At 49.9% G+C, this 13,593-nt stretch overlaps 1 protein-coding gene across 1 annotated transcript; it reads left to right on the top strand.

The window, feature by feature from the left end:
* Positions 1–5,907: 5,907 nt before the first annotated feature.
* On the top strand, positions 5,908–9,530 carry LOC119276826 (chaperone protein ClpB1-like). Its single transcript, XM_037557988.1, has 7 exons — positions 5,908–7,063; positions 7,189–7,370; positions 7,496–7,777; positions 7,868–8,208; positions 8,303–8,579; positions 8,675–8,872; positions 8,976–9,530. The coding sequence occupies exons 1-7, from the start codon at positions 5,908–5,910 to the stop codon at positions 9,279–9,281; spliced, it is 2,742 nt and encodes a 913-aa protein (XP_037413885.1). The 3' UTR covers positions 9,282–9,530.
* Positions 9,531–13,593: the final 4,063 nt, after the last annotated feature.

Below are 13,593 nucleotides of genomic sequence, written 5' to 3'. Positions count from 1 at the left end.
ATTGAGCTTTGCCCCCATCGCTGGTCTCCATGGGGGTTGATTTCCCCCTTTCTTCGGCAACAGAGGTGTTACCATCCTCCGCCACCTTCACAGCCTCTTGTACCTCCCCATGTCGTGGAGAGGTTCTTTGGGATAACACTTCAGTGTTATCCGAGGCAGTGGGTGGAGAGATCTGCGGAGGCGACTCGCTCTCCATCGCGTTCGCCCCTAGCGAGTTCCCAGATGACGATGATCGTTGGGGGAAATCACGAGCCGGGCTATAATGCGCAATTCAGTATGTTAAAATAATAAGGCATACAATCAGATATATGTATGGTGTCTTCGGATACTTATGATTCAGCCAAGGGCTTTAGCCTGGCGTGCCGCTTTGGGATGGCATCGGCATCCCCTTCGGAATCATCTGAAAGGGAGGGGTTTCCCTTCTTGGCCGCCTCCGCCTCCAGACCTGTGGAAGTCGGCCTCTTCTTCTCCCCCCTTGGGGGGAGAGTTACTCTCCTCCTCCTCTACATCTTCATCATAGGAGGAGGAGGTATCGTAGTCTTTGGACTTGGCGTCCGAAGTATCCTTACGATGGAGACCACCTCTGGTCTCCTTACCCTTATTCTTGGCCTTCTTCTCCGACGCCTGATACAGAGCCAGAACCAACATATTGGTCAGCAAGGGGGTAGCATGGTCCTCGGGCAGCGGAGCCGGACATTTGATCTGCTCCGCATTCTTTGTCCAGCCCTATGAGAGTCAGAAAGTTCAATATACTCCTTGTATTTGCAAATAAAAGTTATCATAAAACTTACGGTAATGGATGGGCATGCGCAGTCAAGGCCGCGGTCTTCGGTCATCTCTGGCCACGACTTTTGAGTCTTGAAGAGCAGCTTCCATATGTCTTCGTGCGTCGTGCCGAAGAATCGCTGCAGGGTCCGAGGACCGGTCGGGTCGAATTCCCACATATGTTAGGTCCGGCGTTGACAAGGGAGAATCCGGCAAAAAAGCATCACCTGGATCACGCTGGCGAGGCTAGTGTTCTTGTTTACCATGCCCTTGACCCGGCTCTCCAATGCCGTCACCTCATCTGACGATTCCCAATCTAGGGCCTTATTGAGCCAGGATGTAAGCCGCATCGGGGGCCCAGATTTGAATTCAGGAGCGGTGGCCCATGTGGCGTTGTGGGGTTCCATGATATAGAACCACCCCCGCTGCCATCCTTTGACGCTCTCCACAAAGGTCCCCTTAGGCCAGGTGACGTTGGGGAGTTTGCTCATCATGACGCCGCCGCACTCCACATGTTGGCCCTCGACCACCTTTGGCTTCATATTGAAGACCTTGATCCATAGGCCGAAGTGGGGAGGGACGCGGAGGAATGCCTCGCACACGACGATAAACGCTGAAAGATTGAGGAAGGAATTTTGGGCCAGATCATGAAAATCTAGCCCATAGTAGAACATGAGACCACGATTGAAAGGATGAAGGGGAAACCCTATTCCGCGAAGGAAATGAGGGATGAACACTACCCTTTCATTGGGCTCCGGAGTGGGGATGATCTTCTTTTTAGCAGGGAGACGATGGACTATGTCCGTGGACAGATACCCAGCCTCCCGGAGCTCCTTGATGTTCTCCTATGTAACAGAGGAGGCCATCCACTTGCCCCGCGCTCCAGATCCGGACATGGCTAGGGGTGTTTGGTGGCGATGGAAAAGATTGAGACTTGCGCTGGAGCTCGAATGGCAAATAGGCAGAGGAGGAAGAAGGCGTAGGGTAAAGAGACGGATCTTTATCTTCTTATAAAGGCAGTGGATTTCAAGCGCCCCTCACGAGCCTTAAATCTCGCCTATTCCCAAGGGGACGTGTGAACGGCACGGTTGGATTACCCAAACCCCTGTTTATGAAAATCCCATGATAAGAGGACACGATCTCTGCTTTGACAAGACGTGTCAATGGCCGTGCCTCGAAATATGAAATGAGGCTGTGAAACGGTTCAGAATGCTAACAAAGCCAAGACATAACGCCTTGCCGGAAAAATCGCCTAAGGACGTGACTTATTTCGTTTCGAATATTTTTTTCCTTACAACTTAAGGCTGTGATTGTTTAATAAAGCCGGACACAGCTGTTTTGCATGGAGGACTGCATTGGAGTATTCTGAGAAGGAACATGCCTTGCAATGCCGAAGACAATCTACACGCCGAACATATCGTCATTGAAGTCCGTTCAGGGGCTACTGAGGGAGTCCTGGACTATGGGGTCCTCGGCGAGCCGGCCTATGTGACATGGGCCAGACTGATGGGCCGAGAAGATACAAGATAGAAGGGCCTCCCCCATGTCCGGATGGGACTCCCCTTTGCGTGGATGGCAAGCTTGGCGTTCAGATCATGTACCTTCCTTTCTCTATAAACCGACTCTATACGACTCTAGATCCCTCCGGTGCCTATATAAACTAGATGGCTCAGTCCATAGGGAGGATAACAATCATACATGCTAGACATCTAGGGTTTAGCCATTATGATCTCGACATAGATCAACTCTTATAACCCCTATACTCATCAAAGTCAATCAAGCAGGAAGTAGGGTATTACCTCCATTAAGAGGGCCCGAACCTGGGTAAACATCGTGTCCCCTGCCTCCTTGTTACCTTTGATCCTCTGACGCACAGTTCGGGACCCCCTACCCGAGATCTGCCGATTTTGACACCGACAGTCTTCTGAGTTCAATCTCAGCCTCCCTAACTAGACATACAGTTGTTAGAGCAACTAGAACTGGTCTACCAAATTCGTGTCTTCGTTAAGCAACTGGTTCTATCACTTTACCCTTTACTTATAGTTTCGCTTCGTGAAGTCGTTGCTTGCCTGCTCTGTTTAACTTCACTGTGTGAAAAAAATCTTTCTGTTTTTATGTTTGGCTTCATATTATCTTCCTAGTCAAATCCACTCTACCTAGTTGATGTTTGCCTTCGTGTTTACTCTGTACTATTTCCTAGACTATGTCCTGGCTAGTGTAGTTTATCTTCTGTTGCATACTGTGTAGGTTGTATTTGGTTGTTTGTCTTCGAAGACATTGCCTGTCTTGAAGACTTTCATAAAAATCGCCTAGTCACCCCCCTTTAGTCGATAACTAGCACTTTCAAATATTCCACTCCTTCAAATCTCTCTTTATGGACTCCTCCTATGTTAAGTTTGGTCTATCACGACCTCTCTTATATACTCCCTCCATCCCAAAATAAGTGACTGAACTTTGTACTAACTTTATACTAAAGCTAGTACAAAGTTGAGCCACTTATTTTGGGATGGAGGGAGTAATATATTACCAACACGCTTCATCATTCTCACTCGCCTGAGACTTTCGTAAATCCCAGTCACTGAACATGATATAGAAAGCATACAATTTTAGCAAAGTTTCATTACAAAATTCAAATCATATGACGAGAACGGTTAGGGTGTCTGTTGCGAATATACCCCGTGGTATAACCCGACCTGAAGTATGACCCGACCGGGACTTGGCGCCTCATCGGTAACCCGTCCGGACTTGGTGGTTCATTGGTGATCCGGTTAGTGGGTCAGACAAGCGGCAAGGCCCAAGGCCCAGAAGGCGGCTCGTGAGAGGGGCAACTCAATGAGAGGCCTGGACGGCCGTCTCATGGAGAAGGTCCAAGAAGAGCAAGACCCGGCAAGGAAAGCAAGACCCGGACTTGTAGTTGGTTTGTAATAGAAGATAGACTAGTCCTAATCCTACTAGGACTGTACATGTAAGCCAGCCCCTTCAACTTATATAAGGAGGGGCAAGGCACCCCAAGAGGGAGGAGTTTAGAAAGACAGACAAGTCTTAGACAAGATCAAAGTAGATGCTCTCGAGATAGAGGTAGCGAAACACCGCCCTTGTAACCGAGAGCATCATCATCATCAATATCAATGAAGCAGGATGTAGCCTTTTACCTCCACCGCGAGGGGCCGAACCTGGGTAAAATCCCACGTTTCTCGATGCCGACCAACCCCGTTCAAGCGACTACCTAGTTGTGATGGCCTCACGACTAAGTCCTCACACTAGGACATATGCCGTGACAAAACCATGACAATCTCTTTAATTCAAAGGATTTTCATAGGATCTTTGAAGGATTAGAATCCTTAGGACAGTTTCCTACATTTGTTGTTTGATTCGTAGGATTGAGTTCTGTAGGATTTTCTCCTAAGGATTCATTTGTGCTGCGTTTCATAGGTATTCTAACATCCACTCCAACCTCTTGCAAGAAATCCTTTGTTTTTCCCGTGACACAATCAAACAAGCTCAAATCCTATAGGGATCCAATGGACATGCCGTTCCAATCCTACATTTTTCCTATTCCTGTGTTTTTGCAATCCTATGAATCAAAGAGGCCCTTATATGTAGATTTTAAAGGCATGTTACTACTATTGAGATGCAATGAAATCATTCTCAAACAACTTATAAAACGGACAATCCCCTTTTGTATAGGTATTTTCCGCACGGTACTGTGAATTACTGCACAATATTAGTTGCTTGTCTTCTAGTTGTAAATGGGGAGCTCTGCGACTTGTTGTGCATCTAGAATCATCATTTTTGCCAAGATAAATCATACAAGAAACTCAAAGCAATACCGGCATAAGAATAGCCAAAGTTCATCTCACACATAGAAGAAGATCTTGAGTCCAGGGGAAAACCCTAGGTTTAACATTTACTACTGGCGGTCTACGCTCTCTTCGTTGAAGACATTGTCTGAAGTTTGCTCGGACTTCCTTTATTGGATGAAAATCCATAATCTGACCTTAGTGGTTGAATCCAATGACAATGACGCTCATGCACCATTTCCTTAGTGAGGGCATTGCTGTTGGGGAATCTTCTCATATTATGGGTGTGGTAAAAGGCAGTGGGTAGTTCTTGATGTTTTGCCTAGTGGATCATTTTCCTTGCCTACGCCTTTACAAATCTTTTTTGTTGTTGTTGTCTCTGCGCATCCTAGACGTAAAGAGGCCGAACGAGTTATGCTTGTATTCCTTTGATGCGACATTATGAATCAATAAAACACTCTTTATAAGAAATTTTTATTTATTTATATTGTTGAAAAGAGAGAGAAGAATGAGGTATTTCATATTTTTCAAGTTTCATTACATTTTTGCGAGCTGAGTGTAGCTCAGATGATTAGATTTCTTTTGGTGAAACCATCCCATCAGGGTTGAAGTCCTAGATCTGGTACTGGTTAGGTTTCTGGCGATGTTCGTTCAGTCAGAGGAGATGTTTCCATCGACTATGAAATGATTGTGGTGACTTTATCAATCTTATAAGATATTGCGCCGACTCGGCACCTTCAAGGTATACGTGCATTAATAAGGGGTAGTATATGTGCGTGTTTGTGAGCATCTGCGATTGTAATGTGTTAAATAAAAGTTTCATTTTACTTTTACCCTTTAAAAATTACTCCCCCGTCCCATAATACAAGACCTTTTGGACACTATGCTAGAGTAAAAAAGTCTTATATTATGGGATAGAGGAAGTATACTGTCCATAGTTTTTTTAGGAATTTCATGTATATAGTTGCTGGGCACAGAGCAAAATAAAAAAAACCGGGGAAGGCATGAAATCGGAACCAACGGTCAGGATACTGTCTCGTGTGATAGTAGATACAGTAACGCGCACGGTTCCGGTTTTCCCAAATAAAACGGTTCCACACTAGAATGTTCTCGGACATTCTTGTCCCCCCTAACTCGCCCCCTTCCCGCCGCTTCCACGCCGTTCTAGACCTCCGGCGAATCCTCCCCTCCCGCCTCTTATTACCCATCTCATCTCCGATCTCCCCCCAACAATTTCCGACGAGAAGAAGACACCAAGGCGAATCATCGAACCAACGAATCCCCCCAAATCACCATTGCCAGTTCCGTTGCAGTTAATCCGTAGTTCGCAGAAGCGGAAGCCATGAATCCCGACAAGTTCACGCACAAGACCAATGAGGCGCTCGCGGCGGCGCACGAGATGGCGTCCGAGGCCGGCCATGCGCAGCTCACGCCGCTGCACCTCGCCGCGGCGCTCGCGGCGGACAGGTCGGGCATCCTCCGCCAGGCCATCGCCCACGCGTCCGGCGGCAACGACGCCGCGGCCGAGTCGTTCGAGCGCGTCGCGACCGCAGCGCTCAAGCGGCTGCCTTCGCAGTCCCCGCCGCCCGACACCGTCCCGGCCTCCACTTCGCTGGTCAAGGCCGTCCGCCGCGCGCAGTCGGCGCAGAAGTCGCGCGGCGACTCGCACCTCGCCGTCGACCAGCTGCTCATGGGCCTCCTCGAGGACCCACAGATCTCCGACGCGCTCAAGGAGGCCGGCATCTCCGCCGCGCGGGTGAAGGCAGAGGTCGAGAAGCTCCGGGGAGGCGACAACCGGCGCGTGGAGTCCGCGTCGGGGGACACCAACTTCCAGGCCCTCAAGACGTACGGCCGCGACCTCGTGGAGGTGGCGGGCAAGCTGGACCCGGTCATCGGCCGCGACGAGGAGATCCGGCGCGTGGTGCGGATCCTGTCGCGGCGCACCAAGAACAACCCCGTCCTGATCGGCGAGCCCGGCGTGGGCAAGACCGCCGTGGTGGAGGGGCTCGCGCAGCGCGTCGTGCGCGGCGACGTCCCCAGCAACCTCCTGGACGTGCGCTTGGTCGCGCTGGACATGGGCGCGCTCGTGGCCGGCGCCAAGTACCGCGGCGAGTTCGAGGAGCGGCTCAAGGCCGTGCTCAAGGAGGTGGAGGAGGCCGAGGGGAAGGTGATACTGTTCATCGACGAGATACACCTGGTGCTCGGCGCCGGGCGGACGGAGGGGTCCATGGACGCGGCCAACCTGTTCAAGCCGATGCTGGCGAGGGGGCAGCTCAGGTGCATTGGCGCGACGACCCTCGAGGAGTACAGGAAGTACGTGGAGAAGGACGCGGCGTTCGAGAGGCGGTTCCAGCAGGTGTTCGTGGCAGAGCCCAGCGTCCCCGACACCGTCAGCATACTGAGAGGGCTCAAGGAGAAGTACGAGGGGCACCATGGTGTGAGGATTCAGGACCGCGCGCTCGTCATTGCCGCGCAGCTCTCGTCGAGGTACATCATGGGTAAGTGCTCTGTTCTTGCCAAGCCAATTTTCTGACATTGTGATTTCTGCACGGTCAATTTTGCAGTGTTTTTGCATTGATTGATCTCCGGTCTTAAATCGACGATATTTTTCCTTTTGTTACAGGTCGTCATCTGCCTGATAAAGCAATCGATTTGGTTGACGAGGCCTGCGCAAATGTGAGGGTGCAACTTGACAGCCAGCCTGAAGAGATCGACAACCTCGAGAGGAAGAGGATCCAGTTGGAAGTCGAGCTCCATGCCCTCGAGAAGGAGAAGGACAAGGCTAGCAAAGCTCGGCTAGTTGATGTGAGTAACCGGTGAATTTGGTGATCTTGATTTTATCAGTGTAGCTGATTCGTTCTGATAATGTGCAAAAACTGCACTGTGCCTGCTCTGTTCTGACAATGTGCAAAAACTCGGAACTGTTTCAGGTGAGGAAAGAGTTGGACGATCTGCGAGACAAGCTGCAGCCGCTGCAGATGAAGTATCGCAAGGAGAAAGAGAGGATCGACGAGATCAGGAGACTGAAGCAGCGCCGCGAAGAGCTGCAGTTCACTCTGCAGGAGGCCGAGCGCCGGATGGATTTGGCCCGCGTGGCTGATCTCAGATACGGTGCTCTGCAGGAGGTTGATGCTGCCATCGCTAAGCTGGAGGGTGAGACCGGCGAGAACCTGATGTTAACAGAGACTGTCGGCCCGGACCAGATTGCCGAGGTAAGTTCGTTGTTGCAATCAATTTTATGGTGTTGTTCACTCTTCAGGTATGAACGATGTTGTATTGAGACAATCTCTTTGCATACGCAGGTGGTGAGCCGCTGGACTGGCATTCCTGTCACTAGGCTGGGACAGAATGAGAAGGCCAGGCTGATCGGTCTGGCTGATAGACTGCATCAGAGGGTGGTTGGACAGTATGAGGCCGTCAATGCAGTCGGAGAGGCTGTTTTGCGGTCGAGGGCTGGCCTTGGACGGCCACAGCAGCCTACTGGTTCATTCCTCTTCCTCGGGCCGACCGGTGTGGGTAAAACCGAGCTCGCCAAGGCTCTAGCTGAGCAGCTGTTTGATGACGAGAACCTGCTCGTCCGCATTGACATGTCTGAATACATGGAGCAGCATTCGGTTGCCCGGCTAATCGGTGCCCCACCTGGGTAAGTACTCGAGTAATTCTGTATGCTCACTATGGATCTGTGCATGTTATGCGATTTCTGAGTTTTGACATCTGAACTTGTTGTGAATTTGCAGTTACGTTGGTCATGAGGAAGGAGGGCAGCTGACAGAGCAAGTGAGGAGGAGGCCATACAGTGTCATCCTCTTCGACGAGGTTGAGAAGGCACATGTGGCGGTATTCAACACCCTGCTCCAGGTCCTGGACGACGGGCGGTTGACCGACGGGCAAGGCAGGACGGTTGATTTCAGGAACACCGTCATCATCATGACCTCGAACCTTGGCGCGGAGCACCTCCTCGCCGGAATGGTGGGCAACTCCATGAAGGTTGCTCGCGATCTCGTCATGCAGGAGGTATGTACTACTGAATTTGCCCCTGATCTGCCTTTTGTTCGGAATCAATCAGTTTGCGGTCTGATGCCTAATGCGAGAACAATGTTCACCTGCAGGTGAGGAGGCATTTCCGCCCGGAGCTGCTGAACCGTCTGGACGAGATCGTCATCTTCGACCCTCTGTCGCACGAGCAGCTGCGGAAGGTTGCCCGGCTTCAGATGAAAGATGTGGCAGTACGTCTTGCGGAGAGGGGCGTTGCCTTGGCCGTCACAGACGCTGCCCTGGACGTCATCCTCTCACTCTCTTATGATCCGGTACGTGGAAGTATCGAATCTCATTCTTCACTAATCAAGCACTGATCAAGGAGTATCTTCTGGAGTAGATTCTAACTCGGTGACATTTCAATTGTGGCAACAGGTGTACGGCGCCAGGCCAATCAGGAGATGGATCGAGAAGAGGATAGTGACGGAGCTTTCCAAGATGTTGATCCGCGAGGAGATCGACGAGAACTCCACGGTGTACATCGACGCTGCGCCCAGCAAGGACGAGCTGACCTATGGCGTCGACAAGCACGGAGGGCTGGTGAACGCGCGCACGGGCCACAAGTCCGACATCCTCATCCAGGTTCCTAGCGGAGCTGTTGAGGGCGATGCGGCGCACGCCGTGAAGAAGATGAAGATCATGCAGGACGGCGGAGAGGTGGACGACATGGAGGAAGAGTAGATGGGAACCGCATCGATTGATCCCTTTCTGACTGTAGTTCCAGGTGGCTGCACCAGGCAGTTGTATGAGCTCTGTTTTTGTTTTTGGACCGTGCTGATTTAGGTAGTTCGGAATCGTATCTGTTGAATTGGGGGGTGAAATGAATTGTAGCTGAGGATGAAGTGAAGTCAGGATTGTGATTATTCTGCTTTCGTAACCCCAGTTTAACTCTGAAGTTCTGCTGTTCCTGAATCAGACAGTCGCTTGGTACTTTTTTTCCTAAACTAGGCAAAAGATTTGTTATTTTCATTGAACAAGGAAGAAGGTTTAGAGGTTGTGGTCACAAGCCAGATTACAAAACATTACTTTTGCGGCGTTAGAGTACGCAAATACTTCGCCCCAGCAAGACCCCATAGACTACATTCCTCTTTAATCTTAGTTACGATTACTCTAAGCGGCACAACAACGTTGCGGAAGACCTTGGCATTGCGTTCCTTCCATATTTCCCATGAAATGAGAAGCATTAGGGAGATGAGTGGTCGCGTTCCTTCCATATTTCCCATGAGATGAGAAGCATTAGGGAGATGAGTGGTCGTCGGAATTGCGTCCTGCTGGTTGCATTAAGGCTCCACCACTCTTTAACAGACTCCATTTGACCCCATTGTAGTAGGTTTACATTCAACCATCCCTTGATCATGTCCCAAACTCTTGTTGTGTATCTGCAATGAAAGAGAAGATATGCAGCCGTTTCTTTGACTTGCTTACAGAGGGGGCATAAGTTGTAGTTAGGCCATCCTCTTCTTTGGAGTCGATCTGCCATCCAAATCCTGTTGTTTATGACAAGCCAAGCAAAAAACTTGCATTTAGGGGGGGGGGGGTGCAGTTCTTCCAAAGAGTTTGTACGAGGTCAGTATCAATCGATCCTCTGAACTGGACCTCGTAGGCAGACTTGGCGGAGTAGTGTCCGTCGTTCTTTAGCTTCCAGTAGATGGTGTCCGCCCTACTCGGATTAAGATTGACAGAAGATAGCTTTTCCAAAAGATTAGCAAACTCCGTTAGGTGGTCAACATAGATGCCCGCGCTGATGTTGATTTGGGCGACCCAGAAGCTGTTGTGCATGCCCTTTTGGACCAGAGCAATTCTTCTTTTTGGACATCAGAAAGATGCTGGGGGCGATGTCTTTGGGTCGTAACTCATCGAGCCAGGCAGACTCCCAAAAGGAAGCACGACGGCCATCGCCAACTTCCACCTTTGTAGCAACCCCAAAAATGGCACGGTCAGCCTTGTCACACGGATTCCCAAGACCCACCCAAGGTTTGATCGGGTCCATCCATTCAAACCACAGCCACCGAATACGCGGTGCAGCAACAATCCTTTTTAAATTTAGGATACCCAAGCCTCCTTGAGTTTTTGATTTGCAAACTTGCTCCCAGTTAATTTTGCATTTGCCTCCGACAACTTTATCACACCCTGCCCATAAATAAGCCTGCCGCAGAGCATCAATCTTGTTCAGGAGGTCGACTGGAAGATTCAAGGCTGTCATGAAGTAAATTGCAGTGGTTGTTAGAACAGATTTTACCAAAACAGCCCTCCTAGGAGAGGCCACATGTTTTCCCAACCAAGGCGCAAGTTGGGCCGCGATCTCATCCTCAAGCGCTTGAAAGTGGATCTGCTTCAGCTTCTTCACTGACAGAGGGAGACCAAGATATTTCATAGGGAATGAAGAACGGTTGGCCGGGAAGGATTGAAGGATGTCCGTGAGGTCGAGATTCTCACAACGGATTGGGCGACAAGGCTTTTGTTGCAGTTCATGATTAGTCCAGTGACCTCTCCAAAATGTTTCAAAGTTTCAGCAAAGAATTTGACATCATCCTTGTTGGGGGCCAAAAAAACGACGGCGTTGTCTTCGTAGAGGGAGGCCCTCATAGGCATTGCCTGACTACCGACCGGGTGTAGATTTCCTTGTTCCGTTGCCTTTCGGAGGATATGATGTAGCGGGTCGATGGCAAGCATGAAAAGGAGAGGGGATAGCGGATCCCCCTGTCTCAGTCTTTGTCCAAGCTTTATTGGGATACCAGGAACTCCATTGAGAAGAACACGAGAGAAGGCCGAATATAAAAGTGTCAAAACCCATCCTCGAAATCTAGGAGGGTAGCCTAGGTGTTGGAGTAACTCAAGCAGGAAGTCCCATCTCACGGAGTCAAAAGCTTTTTTTATGTCAAGTTTGAATAGCAGCGCCGGTGTTTTCTTGCGATGTAGCCTCCGCACAATGCTGCGCACATACATGAAGTTGTTATGAATGCATCTTCTCTTTATGAACGCGCTTTGGGCTTGCGAGACAAGGTCATTCATGTGGGGCGCTAGCCTGTTGGACATTAACTTGGCAATGATCTTAACGACAACATGAATAAGGCTAACATGGCGGAAGTTGGTGATGTCCTCAACACCGTCCTTCTTTGGAATGAGGGCGATATTCGCAGAATTCAGCCAGTGGAAATGAGAAGCGTGGAGATTCGTGAAGTGGTTGGTGGCCATCATGATATCTTCTTTGACAGTGGTCCAGCAAGCCTTGAAGAAAGCACCAGTAAACCCATCTGGGCCTGGCGTTTTGTAGCTCGGCATACCAAAAACTACCGCCTTCACTTCTTCCTCGGAGAAGAGCTCATCAAGGTCTCTCAAGTCACAGTCAGGGGGAGGGAGGATCTCCCAATTGATGTCAATGCTACGCGGGGGGCCTTTCTTGGCAATGTTGGCGAAGTGTTGATGAACAATATGTTCCTTTTGCCCGTCCTCTGTAACCCATCCATTGTTGTGCTTTAGGCGGTGGATAAAGTTCTTTCTTCACCGATGGTTGACCCGAAGATGGAAGTAGCGAGTGTTGGCATCTCCTTCTTTCAAATTTGTAATCGTAGAATTTTGACGCTTACACTCCTTTTCCAACACCGCTAAGCCGATGACATTTCTCTTAAGTCTCTGACGCAATTCCCTCTCATCCTGGGAGAGCACTCTTTGTTCCTGGGCCAAGTCCAGGTGCAAAATAACCTCCAGGGCCATGTGAAGTTGGATCTTGGACTATGCAAAGAGGGTCTTACTCCATTTGTGAAGCTTCTGGATAGTTCTCTTTAGCTTATGGAAGAGTCTTTGGAAAGGCTCCACATGACCAGAGTGCTCATTCCAAGCTACACTAACCACATTCTGAAACCCGGGCATTTTGGTCCAGTGGTTCTCAAAGCGGAAAGACTTGGGCCTCTTTGGTCCCGAGTTGTTGGCCAGCAAGAGGGGACAATGGTCTGATAGTGACGATTAGAGGGCATGAAGAATGTGGGTCGCGAAGTCGATGTCCCAATCATCATTACAAAAAAAGCTATCGAGTTTGCACTGTGTTGGGTTGTCTTGTTCATTGCTCCAAGTGAAGCATCTGTTTTGAAGGTGGATTTCCTTGAGCTCACAAGCATTGAGGGTGTTTTGGAATCGAACGAGGCGGTTGCGGTCCACATTGGCATGGTTTTTGTCTCGAGCACGATATATTTGGTTGAAATACCCATTAACAAGCCATCTTGTACCAGTGGGAGGTTTTTGTGATGTTAGCTCCAGGAAGAAAGCATCCTTGTTTTTGTTGCGTGTGGGACCATAGACCATAGTTAGTTTGAATGATTTCTGGTCTGAGGTATTCTTGAGGGTGGCTGATGCAGAGAGGAAATAGACACCCATTTGAACATCTGTGACCGAGACAACGACATCGTCCCAGAGGAGCAAGATCCCGCCTTTTGTGCCATCGACAGGCTGTTGAGCAAAATTCTTCAGGCGCTGTCCACCTAAGTAGGCAGCGACAAATGGATCAACGTTCTGTAGCTTAGACTCTTGGATGCAAACCAGATCACATGAGGATGCAGCGATAGTATGGTGGACAGTAGCTCTTCGATTTGGGTAGTTCAGCCTCGCACATTCCAGCACAGGATTGATAGATTGTTTTCTAACATATGCGAACCAGAGCTACTTCATAACACAAAGGAGGAACACATAAGTTTTTGGCCGCTACATCCGAATTCGGTCTTGCCAGGACCCAGATCAGTGGCACACACACGCAGCCACAAACATGCGCGGAAACTACAGCAGCAACCAGTCTCACCAGGACCAAGTTCAGTGGCGCACATAGGCAGCCACAAACAGGTGTACAGAACCACACAAAGGACCAACTCAAAGAGTGCACTAACATGGCAAACTTTGCTACATCTTCAATGGCAGACGGAGCTTCAAGCATCCCCTGCAGCTTACTCGCCCACATCCGGCCCACCTTCCCCTCCATGGAGCACCAGGGCATCCTCGACCGCGG

This window comes from Triticum dicoccoides, chromosome 3B (assembly GCF_002162155.2).
Source record: "Triticum dicoccoides isolate Atlit2015 ecotype Zavitan chromosome 3B, WEW_v2.0, whole genome shotgun sequence".
Lineage (NCBI taxonomy): Eukaryota > Viridiplantae > Streptophyta > Magnoliopsida > Poales > Poaceae > Triticum > Triticum dicoccoides.
This window is presented reverse-complemented; position numbering and strand designations above follow the sequence as displayed.